The 20,475-nt window shown below is 32.3% G+C and overlaps 1 protein-coding gene across 3 annotated transcripts in view; it reads right to left on the bottom strand.

The window, feature by feature from the left end:
- Nucleotides 1-20,475, bottom strand: part of LOC105330144 (MFS-type transporter SLC18B1) — a 54,168-nt gene that overhangs the window by 19,992 nt on the left and 13,701 nt on the right. For all 3 annotated transcript variants that reach the window (XM_066084445.1, XM_034470838.2, XM_066084444.1), the window contains 2 exons: nucleotides 18,804-18,877; nucleotides 3,774-3,930 (listed from right to left, as the gene is read on the bottom strand). In XM_066084445.1, the coding sequence (XP_065940517.1) occupies nucleotides 3,774-3,930; nucleotides 18,804-18,877 (231 nt within the window). The remainder of the gene's footprint in view (nucleotides 1-3,773; nucleotides 3,931-18,803; nucleotides 18,878-20,475) is intronic.

Genomic DNA, 20,475 nt, shown 5'->3' with positions numbered 1-20,475 from the left:
AAGGTGGCTTGTATACTACTTATTACTTTACTATTAACAAGTCTACTTGTTTATTTAAACAAAATTAAAAACTGTTTTTGTTTTTAATGATAAAATTTAAAAACTGTTTTTGTTTTGAATGATAAAAATATTGGCATAACTATTTTGATCATACATCTTCTTAATCATATTATATTTAATGATTATAATTATTAAATATGAACATGCCAAGGATATAACTCCATTATGAAGAAGAAAGGTAAGATAACTCCATTAACTGTTATAATCCTCTTCCCTGAACTCTTTTCAAATGCTTTCACAATAACTTATCGATAACTTTGATGGACAGCTTCATCATTTCTCTTTTCTAAACATATAAATTAACTCATTTCTTTCATTGAAATTCCTGAGCAGAATAAAATAATGAGACAAATACATAACCCCCTTCCCAGCCATAACCCTTAATTGCCTTACATGTAGGTGACATGAAATATTATTAAGGGGGAAGGCTACATTGTTACAACATGTCTGACATCCGTTTGAAATGCCATTTGGTTCCGGATTGATAGCATTATGTAGTGGTACAAAATAGCTATACACCATTTAATTGCATGAACTCTTCTAACGAGGGATACGAGATAAGAATGAAATCACCAAAACGTTTAGAAAATATGCCAATTTCCTTCATGATTAAAGCTTTCAACTAATATTGATTATCAGCTGTATTTTACAGAAAACGTGAAATCTAAATAATATACTGTTTCCCTGCTATTGGCTTAGATATACATTTTTGTCATGTCATCTGCAACAGACGATCATATATATGTGATGGATTATCGATAAAGGTAAGCAGATATAATATTTTCACTTAAACCATATATGTATGATGAATATAAAAATAAAGTACCGTAGTACCATCTCTTGTATTGATCTTAACTTCCAAAATGTAAAACATTGCATTGAAAGTTTGACATTAACATATTTTAATTAAAATAGATATAGCTAGGTAGCAATAGCAGTGAAAGCCCGGATTTGCAAGCCAAATGAGGGAACAGCAGAATCTTGAAAAAAAAGCATGTTTTTTATTACCACAAGTACATGTGTATCACTATGGACATTTAACGTAAGTATTAATATGCATTTGGTTGTTTATATTAATATAATTTTTCAGATTCAAACATTATCATAAACACTACTAACCTTATACCTACATTTTAGCGCAGACTTGTACCTTTTTCAATTTTTCTTTGTGATTATTATTATTAAGAAAATGGGTCCCAAGATATTTGAGACCAAGTAAAATCAGAAAGACAACTCATAAACAGGATCTTTCAAACCAAGATTTTTGCAATATAATACAGTATTTCTTTTAATTTCTCATTTCATTCAATTTCTATTTTTTTTCATCTCATTGACTAATGAATACTGTTTCTATTTTCAGATTTTTGTGGGATTTCATCCAGCAGTTTGCCTTAAAAGAATTTTCAAATATTTTAGTTTATATTTATGTTGATTCTAATCATTATAAACTTCATTCATGTTTATTTTGTTTTTCATTTTCAAACTTTATAACATCTCACTTTCATAAGAATTTTCAAACAGAAATGTTAAAAAATTTGACATATAAGGGGTTATCTGGAAGCAGACTGATATTCTAACAAGAGGCCATTTGGCCTTAACGGTCACCTTAGTAGCATATGACCCATACACAAACTTGTCGAGGGGTCTCATACATGTATATGCATTTAATTAGTTTTCATTCTGGAGTAGAAAAATTATAAATCTGTGATGACGACAATCGACCACCTACCTGCCTCTAAAATCTTTCAAAAAGAACTGTGAAACCTATAATAAACAAGAGATGTTTGACCAGTGGACCTGCAGTCCACCTAAGTAAAAAAGTTGGTGTCAAACCCTGAACTATGAAACTTATAATTTTGGTAAAAAACTCAAAGATCTGGTCTACAAAATCATGAATTTAGTTTTCCTTCAGGTGTGTGGGAGTAAAGAAGATAATTTTTAAACATTATATGCATTAACACCTACTGTGGAATCATTTAATTTCGTGGGCATCAATTTTTTGGGATTGTGGGTTTTTTGCTTATTCGTCGAGATGTAATTTCGTGGATGCGTCGGTTTTCAGTTTCAGTAAGAAAGATAACTCTTTATAAATCTGTTTTCGTTGAGGATGTAAATTCCTGGGGGAGGGATACCCATGAATACCATGAAAATTGAGCCACCATGAATTTTAATGATTCCGCAGTATACATCAATTTTGGCCCTGCCTTAGAGTCAAAACCAATATTCCAGGGGACATGAAATTTAAAACTTTTGTAGAGGACTTCCTGGTTAACATAATTATGAAGTCAGTTTTTCATACAGTTTTTTAAACATTATATGCATTAACACTATATTGCCCCCCCCCCCCCCCGCCCCGCCCCATGTCCTGAACCCCTGACCCAGGGGCCATGAATTTTACAATTTTGGTTGAGGAGTTAGTGGACATCATAACCATTATTCAGTTTTTGCCCACATGTGTGGGAGTAAAGAAGAAGATTTTTTAAGATTTAATACATTTTTACTATATGGCCATATTGGCCCCACCCCAGAGCCAGAACCCTTGACCCAGGGGCCATGAATTTCACAATTTTGGTTAAGGGCTTCATGGACATCATTACCATGCAACCAGTTTTTTCCTCACATGTGTGGGAATAGAGAAGAAGATTTTTGAAAATTTGGCTAGTTTTTTTAGCATATTTGCCCCCACCTGTGGTGCCCCGGGGGTGGTAGAGCCATGAATTTCACAATTTAGATTCCTCTTACCATAGAGATACCTCACATCAAAAATGATAACAATTAGACTTGTAGTTTTTAAGAAGTTAAAAATGTAAAATTGTTTACGCACGACGACGGAAGAAAACGGATAGCAATAGGTCACCTGATTTATAGGTCACCTGATTTAATCAGGTGACCTAAAAATTCCCTAAAAAATAGAGTATTGTATTTGATGTCTATTATTGTTGAATACTGTGCCTATCATTAGTAACAAATGCATGCAACAAGAATCTCCTACTCTTATTTGGTGTATTCGGAGACCCACCTTAAAATCAAGGGATAATTTTTTTTTCTAAATATGCAGTTAGTTTTTATCCTGTGTTCTGTGTCTGTAAAAAGAAGAAGATTTTTAAAAATTATATGCATTTACACTATATGGCCATATTGCCCTCCCTACGACCTGAACCCCTGACCCAGGGGCCATGAATTTCCCAACTTAGGTAGAAAAGTTTGGGGACAACATAACCATGCATTCAGTTTTTTCCCCACATGTGTGGGAGTAAAGAGGAAGATTTTCTAAGATTTAATACATTTTCACTATACGGCCAAAGTGGCCCCATCCTAAAGCCTGAACCCCTGATCCACGGCCATAAATTTCACAATTTTGGTAGAGGGCTTCATGGAGATCATAACAATGCATTCAGTTTTTTTCCTCATTTGTGTGGGAGAAGAGAAGAAGATTTTTGAAAATTTGGCTTTTTTGGCATATTTTGCCCCACCCCTGGTACCCCAGAGGTGATAGAGCCATGAATTTCACAATTTAGATTCATCTTACCATAGAGATGCTTCATATCAAAAATTGTTACAATTGGCTTTGTAGTTTTTAAGAAGAAGTTAAAAATGTAAAATTGTTAACGCACGACGACGGACAAAGACTAATTGCATTAGGTCACATGAGTGACTCAGGTGACCAAAAGAAAGCCTTGGTAATAACATGTACACATATTGTCACAACTTACAAAAACTGTGGCAATGTAGTCTGGAAATTCTTTGGCACAAAGAGTAAAGCAGGATGTATTGAGGGCAGTGCATCCGACAGAGAGGAATATCCGGAGCAGGAAACACAGCACCACGAAGGTCAAGGGGCCGTTATCCACGGGAACAAAGGCCATAGCACTATAATGACACAACGGCATTTAACAGTTTACAAGTTCTGATATATATGTATACACCATAGATTCTTTGTTAGGTCTTTCCACCTTTCAGGTGAAAGACCTTTTGTTTTTCTCCTGTCTTTTATTATTATTAGATCTTTCCATCTTTTAGGGACACACCTTTTGTATTTCTTATGTTTTTAGGTCTTTCCACCTTTCAGGCCTTTTTTACAAATTAAAGATGCTGAACTTCATTCTTACACTCTTCTGCAGCATTGTGCCAAAGATCAGACCCAAACACAAATTTTTAACAAAGATATAAAGTTTACGGCTTTTGAGTCTCCAATGTCGTTCTGTGACCTTCAATGCAGAAAAAAATTCCTACACCCGATTACTAAGACCAACAAAATTGAAAGATGGGAGAAACATACTTCAAAACCTATATTTTCTGTCAGTCCAACTTGAAAAACAGATTTTAAAATGTCAAACAAGAAATCTTAAGCTAAAGGCCAACAACTCTAATTCCTGCATTAGAAATTTCGATCACCATGTCCTGTCTGTCGAATGTAGATAAAAGCTTGTGCTGCATGTTTGTGTCTTGTTTTTGTTTAAAACCACAACTGGGATAGCATCTGATGAACACAGGAGCATTAAAACCCATAAAAATTCATTTCCCGATTTTATACAAATTAAATTTGCATTTTCTTTTCTGTCTATCCTTTTTCCCCAAATTTAACTCAAAATCTGCGTTTGCATATTTACATGTATCAGCAACCTTTGCTGTTATTTGTTGAAGATCCACGAAAAACAACGGCACCGCAAAGCAGAGCATCCCCTCGCGAAATGAAAATATTGGGGAAATGCATTATTCAGAAATAAACATGTAATTGAAGAGACCAAATATTTAACTTGTTAAAAACCATTTGAATAAAATTATTTCGTTTATTCCTATCCCCATGCACGCTCTGTGTGTGATCCATGGGAGATGGGTGCATTTACGTGGTTGTACAATTGCTCCCATTACTTATAGGGAAAACACACTACAAACGTGTTAAACTTTAGTACTATAGTTTAATTAATTCTCTTCATCCAGTGACATACATTACGCATGTAGACAATTAGTGTAGGCAAATTTAAAGGGTATCTGCAGTGCCGGTCAATTTTTGATATAATGGAGATCTATGTGTTAAAACATCATCCTGAAAATTTTACAGCGGTCGCAAAAGTAGTTTTCGAGATATTAGGGGAAAACCCGATTTCACACCTTAACGAGTTTTGAATCGAGCCGATTTGGCGCGAGATGAACTGTGACGTCATGGGGTCAACGCTTCTGTATGAGAAACAGGAATATCGTATGAAAACTAGTGCTGAAACGAATGTTCGAATATTTGAGAATGAATAGTAAATTTCTAATATTCGAATGTATATTTAGCATTCGAATATTCGATCACATGTTAAACACCCATATCAAGCACTGTAAACTATGCAGCATCGTGTTATTTCATTTTACTCTGAACGAAAGTAAATATAAAGCCATCTATGACTGCCATGCTTCGTAGAGTCTATTACTTAACCCAGTAATAGACTCTTCCGCCATGCTTGTTTACCTTGAAAGTAAAAGCAGAGTTTACATCAAACGGAGACAGACATTCTAGATTTTTCAATTCATGTCAGACGCTGAAAAAAAAATTGCTTAACTGTTTAAACAAGTGTGAGCAACGGAGAGTTAATATCGAAAGGTACATCGAAAGTTTTTTTTAAAAGATACCTCGATATAATTTTTTATTTTTTTTAAATAAACAGAACATTTCCGGAGTTATGAGCGTTATCAGTTTTCTGTTTAATACTATATCAAACATGGCGGAAATATTTGGACTAACTTACGAAGTTACGTATCGGTCTCATACAGGAGTCAGGACTGCGGTATATTATTAAAGAAGTAATAAATCTTTTGATTGTAGTTGATGGAAATTTTTTAAAAATCAGTATATTATTATTTGCTTAAAAATTAAATGCGCACCCAATTCAATGGATACTCATGCATTAAGTGTCAACTTCGAACTGACATGTTTAAGCAGTCTACACATACACCCACTTCGTAATACAAACTATTATATATGCTTAATACATTGTCTATGACGTCTACGAATATTCGAATACGAATCGAATAGTACTCACGAATATTCGAATACTGATTTATGGTATTCATTTCAGCACTACTGAAAACTGCTCGTTTTCTTGCATTGTTTTATCGATATATGAACATTTTTTCTTTTGTTTTATTTCTTTATCAATCTTGAATGACTAAATATACTGTTGTTTCAGTTTACACCCGTATTTTATTGAACAAAAATGCCGAATTTGGAAAATTGTTTGCATGAATTTAGTCAAATGTGTAACACATTTTGCATATAAATGAACAGCATATGTATAGAAGCAAAATGACAATTAATGAAATCACTATTGTTATAAGAAAAATATTTTGTTAATATTGTCATTCTTTCGAATTATTTTTCCGTGATATTATTAACTGATTCATAATATTGATAATACATATTTTGTAAAAGGTAACACTGTGTCTATTCCTCGTATAAGGCATAAAATTACAAATGATGTCACCCGATTATTCAATAATATTGATATTGGACCAAAAACAATCAAAATAGTATGCATTCTTTATCAAACAAACACGGGATTATAAACGGATCAAGGCAAAAGTCCAAGCTAGATGGCTGCATGATTAAGTCTGTCTCGTATTCTTTTAAAAATACGATAATGGAATTTCATTTTACATTCATTTACATAATTGGTCAAAATGTTCAAGTTTATTCAGATTTCATAATGATCCGTTGTCAGTTTAACAATTTTAGCTATATGGAGTTAAAGCGTTAATTTGCTGACCATAGCGCTCGAAAGAAAGTTGCACTTTATTAAACAAGAAATAAAGACAAACGTAATTACTTCCGAAATAATTACTTGATCACATAAAATAGGTTTAAATTGCTGAATTGTAAATTTGGTCAATATTTAAGTGATTAGATAAGTAACAATAAAGGCATTTACTTCGAACATTAGTTTTACTATTTGATAGTCTCATGCATGATTCTTTAATCACTGACTGACGGACTATACATGTGTATTAGCTTACGAATGCTTGATTTTAACAATTGAGTAGCTAATTATACACAAATCAATTTACCAGTCAAGTGGTGTGAAACCCTCTCTTTGTTCACCAGACTTGTGTACCATGTGTAACATACCCCAGATACACGTGTGTCTGGAGCAGTGGCTTCGTTAGTTTACCTGTTTACCTGTGTCATTGTCTCGGATCACTCGTGTGTGAAAGGATATTATGTAATAAAAAAATGAATATTGAACATAAATCTGCCCATGCAAGCGTTTTAAGATAACGTATTCATTGGTAAAAAGGCGACGAGAATAGCAAATTTTAAAATCCTTTAAAAGGAAATCTGACTGTTATAAAATAAGTACGGATACAAATTTCCAAATATACAATACTTAAAATAACTAGATACTTCATAACATCAGAACCTATATCAATCATTTTGGCTGAAAAATCGAATTTAATTTGTATAGCTTTGTACAGAAATTTCCCTCCTGTTGACCTCGTGACGTCACTTCCGCTGAAGCCTCATTATCGCCTAATTCTGTTTTCTCTTGATTAGATTCCCCAAAGCAGGTAAAAATAGTCACTTTGAAGCAGCATAACTCCGTTATTATTGCATTGATTTCGATGCGGTTTTTTGCATTAAATTTTGGTAAATAAATTCTTTGACATATGTTTCACATCGGCTTGGCTGCAGGTACCCTTTAAGGATTATTTATGCAAAATTACGTTGAATTTGACTCAGTAGTTCTTGAGAAGAAGATTTATTAAAATGCACCCCTTTTTTCTACAGTTTCGATGTTTTCTCCGCTTTGAATAAAGATCGGTCTTTCATTTCTGCAATTTCGCCTTCTCATAAGGATGCTTTGTGCCAAATTTGGTTGAAATTGGCCTAGCAGTTTTAGAGAAGAAGTTCAAAATGTAAAAAGTTTACAGACTGACGACGGACAAAATGTGATCAGAATAGCTCACTTGAGCTTTCAGCTCAGGTGAGCTAAAAAGTTATATGGAAACAAATTCATTCAAACTACTATAGTAAATGGTAGTGAGAACTTTTATTTGTAAAGAAATTTGTAATCAAAGTTTTAAATTTCGTTAATATTCACCTCTAAAGGACTCAAAATCAGTTTGCTATATCCTTAAATTTGTTATATCTGAGTTTGTTATAACTGTAAAACTTTGCAAAGATTTAATAAGAATTTTACTGGGGACTTAAAAAACTACGCTATATCCAAGAATTCGCTATATCCATGTTCGTACTAAACGAGTTTCATTGTAACATTTCAGTTTTTGTGAATAATTAAAATGTCTTCTTTTGTACAACTGGATCCCCAATGTGGCCCCACACTACTCCTAAAGATTTTGATTTGAATAAATTTGAATCTACATTATCTGAAGTTGCTTTCACTCAAGGTACAGCTTTTCTACGCAAACAGTTTTTTTTAGAAAAAGATTTAAAGATATTTCTCTATATAATCCTATGTAAAAATTTGCCCCCTCCCCCCACCCCCTTCCACACGTTTCAGCTTTCCTAGCCAAATGGTTCTTGAGAAGAAGATTTTTAAAAGATTTACTATATATATTCCTATGTAAAAGTAAAAAATTCAATCACCTATTGTGGCCCCACCCTAACTCCAGGGGTCATGATTTTCACAACTTTGAATCTACACTACCTGAGGATGCTTCCACACATGTTTCAGCTTAGCTGCAGATCTGTAGCTCTCTGGTTGAAAAAATTCGGATAGACAAACCTCAAACCTCTGGTTTGTCTATCCGAATTTTTTCAACCAGAGAGCTACAGATCTGCAGCTAGTTTCAGCTTTCCTGGCTGATTGGTTTTTGAAAAGAAAATTTTTAAAAATTTACTCTATAAATTTCTATGTAAAAATTTGACCCCCCCTTTGTGGCCCCACCTTACCTGCGAGGGTCATGATTTTCACAACTTTGAATCTAAACCTGAGGATGCTTCCACACAATTTTCAGCTTTTCTGGCATTATGGTTCATGAAGATTTTTGAAAATTTCTCGTATATTTTCAATAATTCCTTATTATCTCCCCTTGTAAATGGGTGTGGTCCTTATTTTCACAACTTTGAATTCCCTGAGCCTTAGGATGTTTTGTGCCAAGTTTGTTTGAAATTTGTCCAGTTGTTTTTGAGAAGATGTTGAAAATATGGAAAGTTTACATACAGACGGACGGACTGACGGACAGACTGAGTGACGATAGATAAAATGTGATCAGATTAGCTCACTTGAGCTTTCAGCAAAACTAAGTAGAAACAAATATTGAATAAATTCATGATAATTATTTATTTTATACATTATATTAAAATTATATTGTTCAGTACTACTCGACTGCTAGACGACATGTCATAAATGAGATAACTGAGCATCACCCATTGTTCCCACTGTACAGGGCCTTCATCAGCTGTATGAACTTGTTTAGCAATCTATACTACTATATTAAAATAATAGACTCGAATTTTTAGTCTTTAATACCGAGAAATCGGAAGAATACTGTCTTTTGTTTTATATATTTTAAACATCTTTGGTACTTGAAGATTACCAATTTGTTTTTATTTTTTCTCAGTTAAGCTTCGCTAATTAATAATCAACGAAAATTCCTCAAAAAATCTCGGAAATCACCTGGATTTTTTGGATTTTACAATCTTGCACTTGCGCAATACATTCACACTAACGGGATCTTTAGTTTATATTTGTTTCCACAATATCACATCTGCCTGAATAAACTCAGAAATGATAATACAAATACGGGTAAATTTTCATTGGACTTTTGCTGTATATTTTGTTCATATAAATTAATGATTTCTTATGAGAGAAAGTATAAAATAACAAATATACATTTCAACTAAGCACTTACTTTCATCTTCGTGATGACAAAAAATATTTGATTACATGCAAAAATGTTACATTATATTTGTTAGGAGAGTGAAGATAGAATATGTTTTATCGTAAAAATGAATAATGTCCTACAGACCCAGTTTTACAAAGAATATACGATTGCGTGTACGTTGGTGAAAAGGTGTTGAGTTCTTCCATTCTATGGATTAAAATTTTTAGTTGAAAGGTATTTGCAGTCTCACAAAGGTTTGTTGTGATGTATTTGACTGTTATTTTCAAGGCAACATCATTCATTAACTTTCTCCAAAATCGTTCCAGAGCGATTCTGCAATTTTCTGCTACTTTACGGGTATAAGTAAGGGAGGGGCTTTTCCCGAGACACAGTTAGGTTATTCAAACTAAGGAAAGTGTAGTGAAATTAATAGCATTATTGTAGGCTTATAGCTTTGTTATGTAAATGTCAATAATAAGGTGTATCGATGTACCTATTTCTAAATGTTCGATATGCAATGTCAACCCGTGCACGCACGGGTCAAAGTCTAGTAATCATTATAATAACAATGATGCTGATTATAAGCAAAATTTTTACAGTTTTAAAATTCTAAAATTTCGACAATGGCTCAATATAATTGTTTCGTCTCAATTAATTTCTCATTTTCATTGCATCTCCAAATTATCATAAAACGGTTGGTGTTAATTATAGATAAGGTATCAGTATGGTCAATCATTAAAAAAATTATCACCTTGCAGGACAAGTGTCGCCTGAATAAACAACCCATGACACAGGTCCTGCGTTTTACGCCTGGAGCCATGACCAAGTAGGTGTTAATTAGGTATAACGCTTAGAGATACACAGCCACTTTGAGGTATCAAGAGTAAAAAACTATTGAATATGAATAACGGGACTGCAGTTTAACTTCGAGGGATCAAGGGTTTCGAGAGATTAAAAGTTTGAGAAATCAAGCTTAGTTATACAGTAAAACTCGTTTAGTACGAACACGGATATTGCGAATTTACGGGTATAGTGAAGTTATCTTGGATCCCCAGCTATGTAAATTTAATGAATTTCTTATACGGATATAACGAACTACGGATATAACGAAGTAATTTCTTAGGTGACTTCGTTATAACCGAGTTTTGCTGTATATGGAAATTATTTGGGAGCCTAGACATACTTCGAGCGATTGAAGTTCAAGCCATCAAGAGTTACCTGTACTGTGGAATCGTTTTTATTCGTGGGGGTCAATGTTCGTGGGTAGCCAAAATTTTCCTGATTTGTGGGGACATAATTTTTGTTGGTAGTGTAATTGGGATAATTTAAACTAGAACTGTCCTAATGGAACTAATACCCCCGCAAGGCTAATTTCAAATAGGACAAAAAATTGAATTGAATAATAAAGGTTTGGAACACATACAAATAAAAAAAATTTAGAATTGTAAAAATAAAAAAAAGTTAACAAAGAAAAATTAAAATCAAAATTCTCAGAATTTCATTGTAAATACATATGTATAACAGTAATACATTTACAAATTTATGTATGTGATAGTATCAAACATATTTCTATATGTATTTATTCGTTTTATCAATTTCATTATCCGTTTTGTTAAACACAGTCTTAAATTTTAAATAACCGCCAGTTACACTGCTGAACTGGATTGAGTTGGCTGAGTAAAGTCTTTGGTTTTTCATTGGTTCTCTAATTTGATTGGTCTTTGTTATTTTCTTTATCCTATAAATTTAATTCTCTATTTGATATAAGTAATCGTTCAAACTAAGTAAAATTAGGCAGTATTTCATTTCCAACATCGTCGGTCAATCAAGCATGTATCTGCTTCATCTTGTGGTATGTTAATATTATATTTACTTATATATTTCTTTACTACCATGATAGTGATTAGGGCATTTTATTTTTTAATTGCAAAGTTTATTCTTTATCGTATTTTTGCAGTTAAACTTGTCATAGTAATTTCTAAAACTTGGTTGTAAGTTCAAATGTAAAATTGTTATAAAACATGTTTTTATATTATAAATGAATACTGGAGTATCAGTTGCTTATTGTCAAAGATTTCAGAAACAAAACATATCAAATGTACATTTAAAAGTGTATTTTAAGTCTAATGTATTATTTCTGTGTTTCTAGGTCAATGCCTTTATTTATTTATTTAATAAATTGACTGAAACCACTAACTGCCTCCTTTCTGATGATATTTTTTTTAATTTAATTGTTTTAAGGTTCCTCGACACACCAACATTTTATTTTATGGATCGATAGAGAATCTTTTTTGAAATATGATTCCACAAAACAGAGATCAATATTGGCTTTCAGTTATTTTATACGAATTTTTTTGTATTTTTTCAGTGAAATAGGAAAAACTGTTTTGCAGACAAACAGAATATATTAGAGCTTTAAACTTGTTGTCAATTAATGTGTAATATAATTATAAATAAATTCATGCCAAAGATCGTTTGGTCAAGTGTTTAATTTTTTAATTAAAAAAATATTTCTGAAAATCAAAATTGTAATTCTTTAATATCTTTTTAATCTATGGATAAAATTTTAAAAATAACATATAGTCACATAAACTATTTACTAAACAATGATATTTTACAAAGAAATTGAAATGAAAATGCGAAATTTTGGTAAATTGCTATTTATCAAATTTGAACCGATCCCGATTGAAAAAAAACTGATCCCGATCAGAATTATTTCAAAATTGAAATTTTACAAATAAACTGCAGTTTTTTTTCTAAGTAATTGATATAAATTATAAAGTTAGTAAATGACGAAACCATTTTACAGCTAAACAACCTGAAATTTTTGCAAAACTCTGATTCATTCTAACTTTATGTGATTTCGTTCGGGATCAGTTTAATTACAATCGGGATCGGTTTGATTTTAAAATTTTCCATTTATACTTTAATTTCACTATTTGGTTTCAATTTCTTGTTGAAATATGATTGTACAGCAATTGTTAAATGCGAGTAACAGTTTATCTGCAGTTTTTATCCATAGATTTAAAAAATATCTACAATCCTTTTTTGTCATTTTCATAAATATTTTTTTTACAAAAATATTTCAAAGTTTATCTGGCCGTTTTTGATATGTATTTATAAATAATTGTATTGTGCATTAATTGATAACAAATTTTTAGCTCTAATATATCTTGTTCGCAGCTAAAACGATGTTTCCGGTTTCTATAAAAAAATACAAAAAAATTCATATAAAATAATCAGAGGCTGATATAGGTGTCATTTTTGAATAATCATTTCTAAAAGAGAATTCTTCATCGATCCATCAAATAATGCATTGGTGTGTCGAGCCACCTTAAAGAAAAACCAACAAAATGACAATAACCCCTCCCTTTGCAGTAAATGGAAATACTGGTAGCCAAGCAATGCTCTTCTGGTGATAAAACTTTGAATATCTTTCTAATAAAAGTCTTGACAGATGCAATTAATTGTTTCAAATTTTCCACACTTTCTCCTGTGGTACAATGGAACTCCATATCAAAACATAGGTAATCACAGATTACAAAGCTCACCGAGTTGAGACATCACCCTTATGAGACAACACCTATTTGAGACTTCTTTTATCATATTATATTAAAATCATACTTTATGATCTTGGATATTCATGGATTCTGTTTTGACACAATATCATATATCATCTGTTAAAAAATTGTATGATAATCAAATGTTCATATATTAATCAATACAATAATATCATATTTACAATATATTTCATATAATACAATAAAATACCGTAATAAACAATGATAAGATATGATATTGTACCATATGATATGACATTGTATTGTGTTATACATTACTGTATTTGATCACATAATACAATATATTAATATATAATACAATATAGTATTATATTACAATATCATATTACATAATACATCATAACATTGAAACATAAGATATCATATTGTATAATATAGTATGATATTGTATGATATGCAATATAATTTGATAAAACATTGTACCATATTAAATGATACAATATTATGTAATAAGTAAAATATATACAATACAATATTATATTATACATGTTGTATCATATGATACATTAATATATATTACAATATCATATAATACTATATCATATGATACAATTTCATGCGATATGATAATATATCCTATTTATAAACCTATATCATATTATACAATATCGTATGATACGATATAATTTAATATTAGGCCAGCATTTTTTTATTTTTAGGTTTACAAACCCGCCGCTCGGTTTTCTGAGTTTTTAGAAAAAAAATAAAATTACAAAAAAGATCTTTTTTTTCTCCCCGACAGCAAATTTTTCCTAGTATGAAAATTGTATCGTCATTGTTATCACAGAGACTTAAAATCTGCTCTTTTTGTGTCATGATAGCCTAAAAATTTCTTGCGCATCTTTTTCTCGTGCTACATTCTTCAGAGAAGCTTCTACAAACACTCTGCTGTAAGTTTCATACTTTGAAGTTTTACCGACAGTGTTGACCAGTGGCTGGACGAGATAGTCACACCTCACTGAACATGGCTTCGATAGTTACCTGTGCAGCTGTTTTCAAGGACATCACCCTTTCTTTTTGTGTTGAATTGGCATATGTATTCATTGGCTTTTTTAAAAATTTATTTTACAGAGAGAGAGAGAGAGAGAGAGAGAGAGAGAGATGTATTAGAGATATTATAAATTTCTGCAGTAATTATTCTCATGAACACATTTTAAAGTGACCTGCCTAGTGAATTAAAAAAAATCATATTATTGTTTGTGCATTTTCTGTTATTTTCAATTAAAATTTACCATTACATAATTAATTGCATAGTTGTACTTTGTACATGGAAATTCAACAGGATAAAATACACGCACACATATAGTTGCAGTGATTTTATAGAGTCTGTTCACATTCACAATGTTATGTTTGAGTTTTCTCACATATAAACACCCAAACCAATTTTGTAAATAAAATGTGAGAGATCAATGAAGTTGAATATTTTTTAACTGCAGAAAACATGAAAGTAATAAATATTTTGTATATTAATAATTATATACTAGTATCATACAGGAGAAAAAATTATTACTTTATGTACCGGTACATAAAATTTAGGTTTTTTTTTTTAAATGAAATGTTGACATATCCGACAATAGTCTGACTAGTAACTTTGAATTTTGGGCTAGTAACTTTGTGGCCAAATTTTGTAATTGCACACCCCTGACATTGCTATATCAGATATGTTCATGTAATATCAAAGCTGTATGTCTAATATTCTATTGTACTATTTCAGAGATATGTTACACAGATGACATACTTTTCACATGCTACACTTGATGCAGTTACACACCACTATCATGAAGTTGTCATTCGTTATATTAATATTAGAATAAAGATGATGTCATAAAAGGTTTTTTTTCTCCTACAGAACTTTACAATTTTGTGGTTCGTAAACCTAAAAGTAAAAAAATTGTAGGTCAAAAGAGATTTTTTTTTTTTTTTTATTTCCTCCTCCTACGGAACTTTATCATTTTGTTGTTTGTAAACCTAAAAATAAAAAAATGCTGGCCTTACAATATCATAGAATACAATTTCATGTGATATAATTCTATATTACAGAAACCAATATCATATTATACAATACCGTATGATACATATTATAGAATATACAATATTGTATCATAGGATACAATATTATATTTTGCAACATCTTATGTAATAGTATCATGTAATAAAATAACAAATTAATAATACAATATAATATTATACAATATTGTATCATAATATACAATACTATACATTACAATATCATGATACAATATCATATAATAAAATATCAAAAAAATTGATACAATATCACATCGTATCATATAAGTTTTTATAATATAACATATGATATTATATTGTATCAAATTAAACAATATTGTTTCATATCATACAATACTATATTATAGGAATCATGTTATATCATTTATCAACAAACACATCTATCTATTTAGCAGGTTTGAGTGAGGTAGGAGATTTCTTTAGCATCTTTGATAATTGAGATTAGGCTCTGCATCTGAAGCAATCTCTGCGTTTCATTTATTATATAGTTAAATCAACTATGCAAGCTATCATCTATAAAACATGTGACCTGTTCAAAAAAACTAAACCTCATCCAGCATCTGAAACCTATGGCTCAAATTCAGCATTCAAGCCGGTCAGGTGCATCAGTATCATAAGACGCATCATCCATGCAAGTTTAGTGATGTTCGGACCAGTAATAACTAAGAGATCATCATCAGAGGGCACTAGCAATTAAAACCTTAACCTCCTCCAGCATCCGCAACCTATGGCTCAGATTCAGCATCCATACAGGTGCATCTGTATCATAAGACACACCATCCATCCAAGTTTGGTGAAGTTAGGACCTGTAATAACTAAGATAAATTTTTTAGCATCTTTGATAATCGAGATCAAGCTCTGCATCTGAAGCTACCTCTGCAATTCATTCATATTACAGTTTAATCAACTATGCAAGTTTGAAATAGTGCTATTATCTATTAAACATGTGACCTGTTCCAAAAAACTTAACCTTATCCAGCATCTGAAACCTATGGCTCAGACTCAGCATTCAAGCCTGTCGGGTGCATCAGTATCATAAGACGCACCATCCATGGAAGTCTGGTGAAGTTAGGACAAGTAATAACTAAGATATAATAATCAGAGGGCACCTGTTTCAAAAACTTTAACCAGCTCTTAAAACCTTAACCTCCTCCAGCATCCGAAACCTAAAGCTCAGATTCAGCATTCAAGCCTGTCAGGTGCATCAGTATCATAAGACAAACCATCCACACAAGTTTGATAAAGTTAGGACCAGGAGTAGCTAAGATATAATCATTAGAGGGCACCTGCTTAAAAAACTTTAACAAGCTCTAAAAACCTTAACCTCCTACAGCATTCGAAACCTATGGCTCAGATTCAGCATTCAAGCTTGTTAGGTGCATCAGTATCATAAGACGCACCATCCATCCAAGTTTGGTGAAGTTAGGACCAGTAGTAACTAAGATATAATCATCAGAGGGCACCTTCAACAAAAACTTTAACCAGCTCTAAAAACCTAAACCTGCTCAAGCATCTGAAACCTATAGCTCAGATTCAGCACTCAAGCATGCCTGGTGCATCAGTATTATAAGACACACCATCCATGCAAGTTTGGTGAAGTACGGACCAGCAGTAACTTAGATATTGCTATCAAAGGGCACCTGCAACAAAAACTTTAACCTGCTCCAAAAACCTTCACCTCCTCCAGCATCCGAAACCTATAGCTCAGATTCAGCACTCAAGCCTGTCTGGTGCATCAACATTATAAGACACACCATCCATGCAAGTTTGGTGAAGTAGAGACCAGCAGTAACTTAGATATTGCTATCAAAGGGCACCTGCAACAAAAACTTTAACCTGGTCCAACAACCTTAACCTCCTCCAGCATCTGAAATTTAGGACTCAGATTCAGCATCCAAGTCTTTCAAGTCCATAAGTAGGTCCAGATGCATCATCCATGCAAGTTTGGTGAAGATAGGACAAGTAATAGCTTAGATACAGGACCTGCAACAAAAACTTTAACCAGGTCCAGACGCCGACGCCGGGGGTACTGTAAATTCCTTATATTACGCGAGTACTTAATTCCGCGATCCCGCTGGATTGTATCAAATTGCGAGAATAAAAAATCGCGAACCTTGAAGTTTTCTCCTTTTTTCTTATAGTTTTCAACTCTCAGAAAATAATGGCGAGATTTTTAAATCCGCGAAGGATGCTTCTCGCGATTTTACGCGGATATTAATTCCTCGTGTTTAATTAGGAATTTACAGTATAGCATAAGCTTCCCTTGACTTCGTCTCGGTGAGCTAAAAATTGATCCCATAGAACTATGATTTTCTTTGAATTGATGAGCTTGTTAAATTTAATAAACTTCCAAAACATTACCATAGTTACCATACAATGTAAAAATATGTAAAAAAGAAAATTTAATATTACAAACAATTTTAAAATTGCCAAAAGTCTACAATCATATCAGTAATTTTGAATTTCATTTAAATTAATGCCCTATAGGGTCACTTCATCGATTTACTTGATTAATAAATTTAAACAACTTCTAAAAAATATAGTTAACTTCTTTATTAATAATGATATTATTTATTTCCTTATAATGATAGAAACTTTTGGTTTACATGAAACAGTTTTAAAATAGCCCCAAAACCATTGCCCATTTTACAGATTATCAATTTCCCCTAAACACATGCTCCATCTGAACCATGGCTCAGATAATGGCTCCCTTGGGACAAATGAATTCAGCCACACTTGTCTTTGATGTTCTTATTAGCTCCTAAGAATTTATCATTTGCAACAAAAATTTTGCATTGTCAGTTGATAGAATACTTATAAAAAAATTTAGTAAAGACATAAAGACAAAAAACCTCCATCTAGATGTATTTATTTAAATTTTAGAGTGTTTTAATACTACATGTATTAATTAATTAATAAAATCTGTAAGGATTACCTCCCTTACTTTTCAACATCAGTGTACAATATATAGAATAAGGAAAATGAAAACTGTCAAAAAATCATTAAATCTTGTTTGATCTTAAATAACTTGCAGGTGCACATCTTCAGATAGTGATCAACATATGTACAAATTTTCAGACTGTTCCATGCAGTAGTAAAAAATTCTATACGAGGGACAAAGTTGCGTCTACAGACAGACGGACAGGGCGAAACCAATATACCCTGTATAGTAAATATTAAACAAATGATTCTATCTAAGTTTGAGGGGATGTAAATTCATGGGCAAGGGTTATCCACGAAAGCCACGAACATTGGTCCCCCATGAACAATGATGACAGTAAGTTAGAAAATAACAATAAAATTTACCCAAATAACAGAGTGCATCCTCCACTCAAGAACAACCCTGATAAGTACATGAATTTAATTCCCACATAAGGAAGCTGAAATGGAGAGAGAAAAAAATAGATGCAAGGAAATTATCAATACAGAAAACACATACATGTATTTAAGTTATAGAAATTGTTACAATAAACTGTAGACCTGAAACCCTTAATCAATAAATAAAATTGCCAGCGAATGGATATTAAGAAATTATACAGACTGAGTTATAATTGGTACAAATTGGACAACATTGAAATGGTGATCATCTCAAAAGGGCCCCGCTTAAATAATGGACATATATATGAGAGAATATTTCTTTGACCTTGACTTATAACTTACAAATTTTCCAGCTGGCATAAAACTTTTAATTCAATCTCATTACCCCTTACATAAAGGCATTTTTGTTCAACCTGAGCAAAATTAAGGAAATGGAAAATAATCTATGGTCTAAAACTAATTATAAAGAGATCCTCTATTACTGTCACACTGACTTGGTTCAAATTATATAGTCACTGCACACCATTACCCCAAAAGCTCTATTAATGTGAAGTAGGAGCTAAATAGGGTCAAGTGGAGAGTATATACGGTATATGCTCTGAAAAAAGAATTTTGCATGATCCAATATGACCTTGACACTTGACCTACAAACATTATTCAAGGTTACTGCACACCCTTTGATCGTAGGCACTCTGTGAGTAAAGTAAGAGCCAGATTGGACCAAATGGAACAAGAGGCCCAGGGGCCACATCGCTCACTGAGCAACAATTGCCTTAATTCTGATCAAATTAGCATTACAGTATCAAAATATCTTGACAACTAAGTACAGTAGATATTGCTAAAAAAAATTGAAAATCTCCCAATTTTTATCCACTTCTTTTTTTTGGGTAAATACCAAGCCCCTTTTGTTGTTGTACCTGTAAGAAGATTTTTCTCTATTCCTGTATACCTGGCCCCCCCCCCCCCTTTCGTGGCCCCACTTTTCTCTATGGAATCATGGTTTCATAAAATTTAAATCTGCATAACCTGTGCTTTCACACTAAGTACTGAGTTAAGGACCGAAAACTTTCCCAGAATATTTTTAAAGATTTTCTTTATATATTCCTATGTAAAAATTCAAACCGCCATCACGGCCCCGCCCTATCACTAGGGACTGTGATTTTGCAAACTTGCATTACACTACCCAAGGATGCCTCTACACAAGTTTAAGCTTTTCTGGCCAAATAGTCTTTAAAAAGAAGATTTTTAAGATTTTCTCTATATATTCCTATGTAAAAATTCATCCCCCATTGTGACTTGACTTGAAATTTGAATCTATACGATCTGGGGGTGCTTCCACTCAAATTTGGGCTTTCCTGGCCTAATAGTTTTGAGAAGAAGATTTTTAAAGATTTTCTCTATATATAAAAATGTATCCCCTATCGTAGCCCCGCCCTACCCCCAGGGACCATGATTTGAACAAACTTGAATCTACACTACCTGAGGATGCTTCCATTTTATTTTGGGCTTTCCTGGCCTAATAGTTTTTGAGAAGAAGATTTTTAAAGATTTTCTCTATATATTCCTATTTAAAACTTGATCCCCCTATTGTGGCCCCACCCTCAGCCCTAGGGACCATGATTTGAACAAAATTAAATCAACACTACCTGAGGATGCTTCC

Source organism: Magallana gigas, chromosome 5 (assembly GCF_963853765.1).
Source record: "Magallana gigas chromosome 5, xbMagGiga1.1, whole genome shotgun sequence".
NCBI lineage: Eukaryota > Metazoa > Mollusca > Bivalvia > Ostreida > Ostreidae > Magallana > Magallana gigas.
This window is presented reverse-complemented; position numbering and strand designations above follow the sequence as displayed.